Here is a 10,768-nt window from a genome sequence, read left to right as displayed (position 1 = left end):
TTCTCATAATATCATAATATTGTTTTATAAAGCAATCAAATCAAATAATTCAAAAAAATAAAAGGAAGAAAATATATGTATATGTCGGATTCAAAGTATCTACTTCTCCATTTTCAAATCGTTCAATAACATTGATATTATCTGTGGTATCAGTATTTTTTGTATGTGGGCAATCAATGTTATTTTTCAGTAAAGAACAAAGAATAAATGTAATTAAATATAAAATATATTCGTTTTTCCGTGTATGTAACATTGAAAACACGTTATTGATCATTCACTACCACGAAGTATTTGCATATTTTCCTTATCGTAATCGTATTCTATGATGATTAAAATGAAGTCGGAGGTATTGTATTTGCAAAACAATGCTAGCAAGAAACGAAGTATTATATAAGTACAGATTTTCAATCTCGCTGCATCCCGTGCAGTATCTTTACACGTAATAATGTAGCCAATACGTATCGTGTACATTGTGTTAAGTGTTACTAATTATTATTATTGTAAGATTCTTTTTGTAATATATCATTCATCGCGACGCATTACTCGCCGCACGAGGAAAGACCCGTGATTTTTCTTGCGCGGATCAAGAAAATGTCTTTCCATTTTCCTCACTCTCATACATTTGGTTTAATCTTATGTAAATTGAATTGCGACTGAGCATGTTAAAATTAGAAAGTGTACAGTGTAATCGAACGTTATGTAATTTTCGAGGAGTTGCATTTGCCATTCGGTTGTGGACATAGAATTTATAGATCTTTATTATATCATTATATATCATAAAAATTTATTGTAATAAAGAACAATCATTCTTACCGTTTGTCGTTTTCTTTAATCTTAATAATTCAACGTTGTGTAAATTATGAATATTTTTCAAGAATATTTTTCAGGATGCAATATTTGAATGTATATATGCATAAGGAAAATGTATATACGACGAAAAAAGATTATGTTTCTGTTGAATACTTTCCTCATTAGATTCTCAGAACTGTTCTTGTGCACAAATATTATTTTTAAAAAAGATACAATCTGCATGCCAAATAATCTTAAAATAAAAATATATACATATATTACATATATATACATGTATGTGTATATATATATATATCTAAAATACCGGTTATAATATTAATTTTCTGTTTTACCAAATGCTATATATCTATTCTGTCCTTCATTTGTTCGATTCTTATGCATATTTCATGTTTACTTCTTATATTTGTATATGTATTCAAAAAAACACGTAAAATTAAATCAAATTTTATTATCATTCTTTTATGCGATATTGATTATTCTTACTGTAGTTATATTTCTGCTGTACTTATATTTCAAACTAATAGGATTGATGATCATACCGATATTTAAAAAAAAAGTAACTTTTGAATTTATTTACATTGACTCAGAAAGCATGGGACATTCCAATTGCAACAATATGTTAAACTTTGTTGCAATATTGCTGGAATGTTTCTTGATGTGTGGATTTATAATTAGTATAATTAGTGTAGAATATAACAAGTAGATATACAACGCTTAAAAAAGATTATTCAAATCTATCAAAATTAATTATTGATTATTCTGATCAATATTGTATTATATTATAAATACATAAAGAAGAAATACATTCATCTCATCATTTCATACTAATACAATATACAACTGCACGAAATTATACGAAACTATACGGAAAAGCACGAGAATGCATATAAGGAATTATTACGTCATCTACAATTCTTCATATTCAGTCTTGGTCAGTCTGGCAAACAACATAGTGTTTATCGGTATCTTTATAACTTAAATTAATTTGTTATATTTACATACTCGGTTTTCAATGTGACTAATAAAATATATATTGCGTATCAAATTGATACGCATATTAATATTAATACTAATATCAATTATAGAGAGAACATAATAAAACCAAATTGAATCACATTCAACAAACGTTTACGTAAGAATGTTTACCCAGTGATCGTGTATAGTATAGCATTTTTTAAGTACATGTATAATAACAAAAAATAAGACAGATATCAAAGCAGATGACATGGATACTGTTCATGATCCATATTTGAGACACTTGTTCGATGGTGACCCGATATTTAATGTCTACAATGAGGAGGCTACAAACTTGTCGGTCGGAGCACCCGGTCCTGACCTATTAAAACATTGTGCAGAAATACTGAATAAATCGACGCAACATAGATTGGTAAGAATCAATTACTTTAATATTGTATTTGTTAAATTTGCATTTGTCAGACAATATATTTAAGGCTCCTGTTAACTCACCATTACTATCTTGGATTATGACAAGTTGCGACGAGAAATTATACAATAAAAATTCTTACAGAAAATTATATTTGAATATAAATTTTTTCTAATAAAACAACGTTTGCAATCGAATAGATTTAAAATATACCAATTTTATGTTAAGCTGTAATAGTAATACTTATAATTAATTTAATAATTATATAATATCGTTGCTTGCATTTATTGAACATTTTATGAGTTATTCTAAACCCTAAATAAAAAACATATATATATATATATATATATATTTATTGATATTTTATAAATATGCATATTAATGGAAATAAATGTCGCCGTAGGAGGAAGAAAAAAAGGAAGGAAAATATTACCTCTTTCAATATGGTATTACGGCAGGTCTTTGGGAATGTCGCGATGAATTAGCTAAATTTTTAAGCAGGCGATATGGCAATTCCGTAATGAGAGAGCACTTAATATTAACGTGCGGAGCGTCACATGGTCTTCAACTATTATTGAATACTATACTCTCACCAAATGGTATTATTTTTGTAGAGGAAGTTACTTACATGATTGCTCTAGATGCTTTTAAACAATTTCCCTTAATGCGAATAGTTACAGGTACGTGATACTATATTTGTAAAACAAAAATATTTAAATCTGTTACTTAAATATATAAAAAATAAAATGTTCCTACAAAATTCAACATTCCTAGAATGTTATATAAATATTAAAAAATCCTTTATTATTTTTTTATTTCATATAATTCCTAGAATGTCATATAAATATTAAAAAATCCTTTATTATTATTTTTATTTCATATAGTGCCAATGAAAGATGACATAGTAGATCTAGATGCATTGGAAAAAATAATAATTGAAGAGAAGACAAAAGGCAACTTTTTTCTAAACGATCAAAAAATATTTTGGGCAATGTTCTATACAATACCAATTTTTCATAATCCAACCGGAATGACATTGTTGCCTGGTAATCTAAATATTGTGGTTCCATTATATATTTTTTTAATCAATAAATGAAATTTTGTTCTTTTAAAAAACAAAAATTGAAAAATCTGAAATATATAAGTCTATTGTTTTTGATACGTGAACAACGTAGATTATTTTTCTTCGTAGATCAGTGCAAACGTTTAGTGGAGATTGCACGAAATAATTCTATAGTGGTAGCCTGCGATGATGTATACAATTTGCTTTATTATGAGCAAGGATTTCCGCCACGACGCTTATTTTCTTACGATGATCCACAAGATTCAAATTATAAAGGAGGGAACATTGTATCAAATTGTTCGTTCTCTAAAATTCTTTCGCCAGCAATTCGCTTTGGCTGGCTCGAATGCAGTGCGCGTATAGTGAATATTGTAAAAACATCGTAAGGAACCTTATACTTTTTTTTTTCAAAAAAGTTGTACTATACGAACAAACCATTTATTGAGTCAAATTCGTTTTTATTAATAATTTACATAAAAGTCTCTATTAATCATTAAATATTATTAATGCTTTATGTAGATGTATTATTTATGCATTAATGTAAATTATATTGATTAGCTAAAATATTGTAACTAATATTATTACAACTATTTTATTGTATGATTTTAACTATTTTAGAGGCATAATGTGCAGCGGTGGTGGAGTTAACCATTACGTTTCCGGAATAATTGCGAGTATGCTTCATGAAAATCTCGAAGACGAGTATCTTGACAGGATTATAAGAATCTATAAGGTGTGTTACATCATGCTCATACTATAAATATCTTTATGCTCCAAAAGTATAATATCGCTTTCTTAAAGTAATGATAATTATACAAAATTCATTAACACAATCATAAAAATAGATTGTGTATGCTCTCATAATTTTACAATTATTTCTTTTAATATAAAATTCTTTTATGCTATTATTTACTATAAAAGCTAGATAAAAATAAAATAAATAAGAGTTAATTTATAGGAACGATTAGATACACTTTGTGCAACTTTGAATCAATTTCTGCCAAACTGTTGTTCTTATCGGCGACCAGAAGGAGGTTATTTCGTTTGGATACATCTTCCCTCGGGTATAACGAATATTTTTTCTTATATAATATTTAAAATATAATAGTCATAAAGTAACCATATTGAAGTAATTATAAAACAGTAATTGAGTAATTATGCCAGAATATCAAATTCTAAAATAATTATACAACTATAATTTTTGTATTGTACCCTTTTAGTTATACGTATGTATACTTTTACTAATTTATTTCATTTTTTAAATAAAATTATGTGCTGTTTTTAAAGATATAGATGCTACCAAATTCATCAAATGGTGTCAAAAGAAAAAAAAAGTATCAGCGATACCAGGTGCTCGTTTTTCATATACAGGTAAAGCAAAGAATTTTTTACGTGTAAGTATAAGTTTTCACACGAAAGAAGTTTTGGAGACTGCGACACAAACTTTATGCAAAGCACTTTTAATGTATCTTTTTATTGATAATGGCCACAGAAAATAAATTTTTAAATTCCCTAATTTTCCCAGGTTTTCCAGATAAAAATGAAAAATTTTTTAATATAAAATATGTAAATTTTAACACATTTAAAGTTAAGAATTGTAAGAAAGTTAGCCTATGTTATTAAAAGCAACGCAGAAAAGGTTAGTAGCATACTAAAATTTTAGATGCAAATTCAAGGCAACAAAAAATAAATTAGTATTAGAAAAAAGAATGCAGTTACGAAAAAAAGAGATCAAATAAAAATACTGAATTAAATCTAAATTTTAATTATTTTATTAAAATCGTTTAAAGTGTGCGAATAGATGCAAATTCAAGGCAACAAAAAATAAATTAGTATTAGAAAAAAGAATGCAGTTACGAAAAAGAAACCAAATAAAAAAATACTGAATTAAATCTAAATTTTAATTATTTTATTAAAATCGTTTAAAGTGTGCGAGTTTTGAACGTATTTCACTATAAATATATTTAGATATAATATTACAAAATTATAACAATTATCTGGAATTCGAGCAGTTTAAGGAAATTGTGAGCAAATTTCAAAATTCCAGACATTTCCCCCTGACTTTTCCGGTTTTCTGTGGCAACCATGTTATTAAACATCAAGTTAAATGTACAAAAGATATTACAATAGATATTACAATAGATATTACAAATAAGAATGACTCAAAAACATAATCAAATTATTTTTAATCAAATTAAAATTTAGAAAAAAGTTCATAAAAATTATGTCAAATACAGTAATTTTACATCATTGTTATCGACTTAGATTTTATAAACAAAATAAAAAAGGAAATATTATAAGATAAAAATTTATACGTATAGATATACGAGTATATAAAATATAAAATGTATTTTATAAAATTTCTATAAAAAATGTATTTTTTAAATATTTCATATATAGAATTGCTATTGTAATTATAGTCTATTTTTATAAATTATAACTGTGTATGTGACATGATGTAATATATTAATTAATCATAAAAGTTGTAAGTTTATAATTATAATAACTTATTTACAAACTTAAGTAAAGGTATTTTAAAAACTATGAATTAAAAAATATGACACACTAAAGTTTTGATTAAAAAATTTATATTATTTGGATAATTGTTACGAAAACACTTTTCTTCAAGTAATCTAAGTGTTTAGGATATAAATTTCTATAATTAGGACGTACAATTATTCTCAAATGTAAACCAAATTTCACGATACAAATTGCTATTTTTATAGTAAAATTCTGAAAGAATCTTGATACATACGCATGTACAAAGTAGTGTCTAAGAGAACATTTTTGTATAAAATAAATGAATATTTCAATAAATTGTATTTTCGACTAGAATTCTTTGAAATTTTTTTTTTATTGTCTATTTTTATTATTAATTCAGATTCTTTAAGCAACTGTAATCCTAAATATCGCATACCACAAAAATATGATACATATTATACATGCATATGTATAACATTGTATATACATATATACATCTATATATGTATATATATCGTACATATGTATATACCCAATATTTATATACAGGGTGTCTCGTAAGTTTTGGCCAATCGCTTTTATGTAGATAGAGCGGACTAAACTCAGTCGAAAAGTCCTGTACCATTTTGCAATTTTCGTAATAATTAACAAAATATTAATTATTAAAAATTACCAAATATTGGTTTTGAATAACTTTTTACTCAAATATCAACTTTACAGAAAAACTGCCAAAGACAAAAATCATTAATTTTCTTCTCATAAAGTTCTGAGAATTTTTTCAGATTTTTTTCAGAATTTTTTAAAATCGTATTTTCTCATGTTGGTAAAAATAAGAAAATGCAGTACTAAAAAGTTGATAAAAAATTCTGGAAAAATTTTTAAAGTTCTATGAGAAGAAAATAAATGATTTTTGTATCTTGCAGTTTTTCTGTAAAGTTAATAGCATTGGAGTACAAAATTATTCAAGACCAATATTTGGCAATTTTTAATAATTAATATCTTGTTAACTATTGCGAAAATTACAAAATAATAGAGGACTTTTCGACTCAGTTTAGTCCACTCTATCTACACAAAAGTAATTGGCCAAAACTTACGGGATACTCTGTATATAATGTATAAAAGTACTGGATAATAAAATATATTATAAAAGTGAGTATATATTTTTTTTATTACATAATTAAATTATATACATTTGTATACAGTAAAAAGCAACATATTAATTCAAATTCAAAATTGCAAATTATTAAAATCAAATTTATTCAGAATCACCTAATAACTCTTTTTGTTTAGTTTCCAACATTTGTTCAGCTTTATTCGTATATTGATGACTAAGAATATCTATATAACTTTCTATTCTGAACACTAGATCTTTAGCTAGATTTTCCTTTTGCTTTACTGTCTTAATTTGCTTATTGCGTACCTGTCTAACGTTGTCACAACATTTCACATAAAAGCTTTTTGCATTTTTAGATAACATTTCTCTGTGTTCCTTTGTTACTCTGTAATAGAGAAATATACATATATATATTTTTGTACTAATCTGAATTAAAACAATGAACTTTTTTTTTCTCATTAAGATAACAGTATTAATAATATATATGTAGAGAATATTATTTTCTAAAAAACTTACTTAGGAATAGGAACATAAATTGTAGTTCCATCTTGTTGTGGATTTAACTTCATCTGATTTTTTGTAAGGCTTTTTAGAATATCTGGAATAGCTTGTGGAAAAGTAGATACATTCAGTACTATCAATTTAGGCTTACGACTAATCTGTGCAAGCTCTTGCAATGTGAAATCTTTGCCATCAAACTTGACAGACAACATTTCAATGGCACCTACACTTGATCTTACTGACAAATGTTGAATAAAATCATCTTTTAATCTTTCAATTGCATTATCGAGTTGAGATATTAATTTATTAACATCAACAACTTGTTCAAACTCATTATAATCAATGTGTTGTGTCTTCTGTTTCTTTTCGCCACGATTTTTACTTTTTGCCAATAGATCAGAGGTAATAGAAAAATCTCTTGTATTATTCGTTTTGATGAAATTGCAAAGAGAAAAATTTGAAACATCACAACACTGAACGATTCGCAGAGATCTTTGTTGGTTCTGAAGATAATATATTACTTTATTTGATGAACAATGATGCATATATTTTTGTCTTAGTTTTAGTGCTGAAATTACTGTATAATTTTTTAACTGATGATTAGCACAGAAACGTATGCCTATTAAACTTCCCATTTTTTCATTATCATAAAATGATCAATACAACCATACGGTATTATATTTATATCCAATATATTCGGATATTTATTTAGTAGTATTCGCAACCGTGCTTTTAAACAATATACATATACACGTGATAACTAATTTGATCGTGTTTGTAATTGAAGTTGAGTACCTAACCTTAAATAATAATACTCCCTAAGGGGCTCCGTACAATAAAAGGAACAGGGAACAGAGTTCAACAGAGAATTCAACCTATCAGAAACTATGTATTCCACAATACATGATTTCTGATAGGTTAAAATTCTTACTCTCAGTTCTTTGTTCCTTTTATTGTGTGGAGCCCCTAATATCTCGGAAGCATGTACCAGAGAGAAACCTGAGAGAGGACATGACGGCCCAAAACCCCTGTAACCGCAAAATGCTGCCGCGCACTATTGCTTTCTGACTAAAGTGGATGTAAACTACATAGCAACGTCCACTTTTCTTATAGCGTTTTCGGCCCGACCGGGTTTGCACGAACTTGGGTCGGAAAATGCTTCACTATTGGTTGACGTTACACGCTCTACCAATAGGAGAGCACGAAACATCATTACTTCAACCCAAGTTGGTGCGAACTCGGTCGAGCCGAAAACAGAGTACATCGTCCATTTTTCAAAAGTGGAGATGATAAATCGATATTTGGTTCATGTAGCACGATCATATGAACCAAATATCGATTATTCATCTCCACCTTTGAAAAGTGTACTCTTTGTGTAGTAAATATTGTGTATAATCACACATATTAAAATGAATAAATAGGAATCTCTTATACTTTTACTACATCCAAAAATATAGGGGCTGGAAACAAAATATAAGTTTTTTTCATTTTCCTAAGTATATTGAAAGGTATGTTAAAGATTATGTAAAATACTTTCCAGATGTCATACAAATGGATTGTGACACCATGTCTCTTGATGCTGTTCAAATTCAGTAGTCCGTAAATCCTCAACATGGCTGACAGTCATGTGATTGGTGGCCACCGACATCAAAGAAGCCGATAGCTACTGTCGCTACTGTATGTTAGTACTATTGCTAGATTCACACTGTATCCGATTTGCGTCGTACGACGCTCTGAAACCAATTAGAAAACAGGATTCCGATGGATTTTGCTTCGTATCATCGGAATCCTGTTTTCTGATTGGTTGCAGACTGTCGTATGACGCAAATCGGATGCAGAATCCAACATAAGGGTGCTATTTCATTTGTGCGTTTTGTCGTACGACAAATATGTACAGAACAGAAAGGTTCTTGGAAAGGATCTCTCTATCCCATAGCCAATCAACAGGCTTGAAAAATTTATCGTACGACAAAAACGCACAAATGAAATGGGGTGATCCCGATTGACCACGGCTCGATTGGACACCACCAATCACAGCGACCGGTGCTTAGGAGCTTTGTAGTCTCAAGCGCTGTGAGTAGCTCGAGTCCAATTGAGCCGTGTCCAACTGGGTGCCACCCCTTTGGTTGGATTAATCTTTCCTATTGATTGACGTCACCCGCTCTACCAATAGGAGAGCACAAAATGCCATTAATCCAACCCAGGTTGGTGTAAACCTGGCCGGGCCGAAAACGCTATAACTTAACCAGCCTAGTAACTGTAATGAAATAGAAAGAGATAGAAATAGTTTTATCTCTTTCTATTTCATTACAGTTACTAGGATGGTTAAGTAAACCGACGATGGTAAAAATGGCCCTTAGGACGGTATTCATAGTCGGTTCTTATTTTAAAACCGTCTTAAGTAATGTCTTAAGTCACTAATGCGGCCTTCTGATTGGTTCACGACATCTTAAGACTGTACTTAGGACGGTCTTAAATATAAGATCCGACTATGAATATCGGCCTTAGAGTCGTTTATCAGAGGCCTAGTTTCCACCGAGGGTTAAAACCGGGTCAGAATGTAAGAACCAACTACAGTCGAGCATTCCCCTGTCGTTCGACTGTAACAGGGGAATACTGGATTTAGTTGGTTGGTTCATACATTTTGATCCAGTTTAAATCCTCGGTGGAAACTAGGCCAGAGAGGCGCAACCGGCTTAAGTCAGTATGACAAAGGTACTAAGGAGAGTATTAAACAAGGCCGACATGCTATGAAACTGTCTTTAAACTATGATTATTGATTCGGGGGTTACCTCGGACCTACAATAGGTGTTTTAAGCCTTAATTCGTAAGAAATTGACCAATTACAGTCGAATCCGAGAAGAATAAGCGACTGTGATTCGCCCATTTCTTATGGCTTAAGGGGATGCTGGAGGGACCCAATTATCGATATTGCAGTTTGATCAAAATCTCCGAATTGATCAAAATCTTCGAATTGGTTAAATGGAATAAAAAATCCTTTTACAGGATTAAAATAAACGCAAAATCCTGACGTGGTGCAGTGGATTTTATACTATAATAAAAAAAAAGTTAAATTGTTCAACTTACTCTTCGTCTTTTTCTAATCTTTAGAACTAGAAAAAGACAAAGAGTAAGTTGAATCGAGATTAAAGATGATCTGCGTTGGTGGAAACGGACCTAAATGGAATAAAAAATCCTTTTATAGGATTAAAATAAACGCAAAATCCTGACGTGATGCAGTGGATTTTATACTATAATAAAAAAAAGTTAAACAAATTTTTTTACTTTTTTTCGATTTTAGTATAACTTCCACTGAATCACATCAGGATTTTGCGTTTACTTTAATCCTGTAAAAAGATTTTTTATTCCATTTAGTCAATTCGGAGATTTTGATCAAACTGCAATATCGATAATT

The 10,768-nt window shown here is 28.9% G+C and overlaps 2 protein-coding genes across 3 annotated transcripts; one reads left to right on the top strand and one right to left on the bottom strand.

Moving 5' to 3' along the window:
- Positions 1-1,716: 1,716 nt before the first annotated feature.
- LOC108759658 (2-aminoadipate transaminase) lies at positions 1,717-4,785 on the top strand. Of its 2 annotated transcripts, none has more exons than XM_018505188.1 (8): positions 1,717-1,741; positions 2,028-2,197; positions 2,598-2,874; positions 3,079-3,240; positions 3,387-3,639; positions 3,876-3,990; positions 4,216-4,321; positions 4,545-4,785. In XM_018505188.1, the coding sequence occupies exons 2-8, from the start codon at positions 2,036-2,038 to the stop codon at positions 4,754-4,756; spliced, it is 1,287 nt and encodes a 428-aa protein (XP_018360690.1). In that variant the 5' UTR covers positions 1,717-1,741; positions 2,028-2,035; the 3' UTR covers positions 4,757-4,785. The 2 variants fall into 2 exon arrangements, with proteins under 2 accessions (XP_018360690.1, XP_018360689.1); XM_018505187.1 differs by lacking the exon at positions 1,717-1,741 and adding an exon at positions 1,962-1,972.
- A 2,208-nt stretch (positions 4,786-6,993) lies between these two features.
- Positions 6,994-8,210, bottom strand: mRRF1 (mitochondrial ribosome recycling factor 1). The gene is made up of 2 exons (XM_018505192.1): positions 7,369-8,210; positions 6,994-7,237 (listed from the first exon to the last, which is right to left on the bottom strand). The coding sequence occupies exons 1-2, from the start codon at positions 7,986-7,988 to the stop codon at positions 6,994-6,996; spliced, it is 864 nt and encodes a 287-aa protein (XP_018360694.1). The 5' UTR covers positions 7,989-8,210.
- Between the last annotated feature and the right edge of the window lie 2,558 nt (positions 8,211-10,768).

The sequence above is a fragment of the Trachymyrmex cornetzi genome, unplaced genomic scaffold (assembly GCF_001594075.2).
Source record: "Trachymyrmex cornetzi isolate Tcor2-1 unplaced genomic scaffold, Tcor1.1 scaffold200, whole genome shotgun sequence".
Classification (NCBI taxonomy): Eukaryota; Metazoa; Arthropoda; class Insecta; order Hymenoptera; family Formicidae; genus Trachymyrmex; species Trachymyrmex cornetzi.
This window is presented reverse-complemented; position numbering and strand designations above follow the sequence as displayed.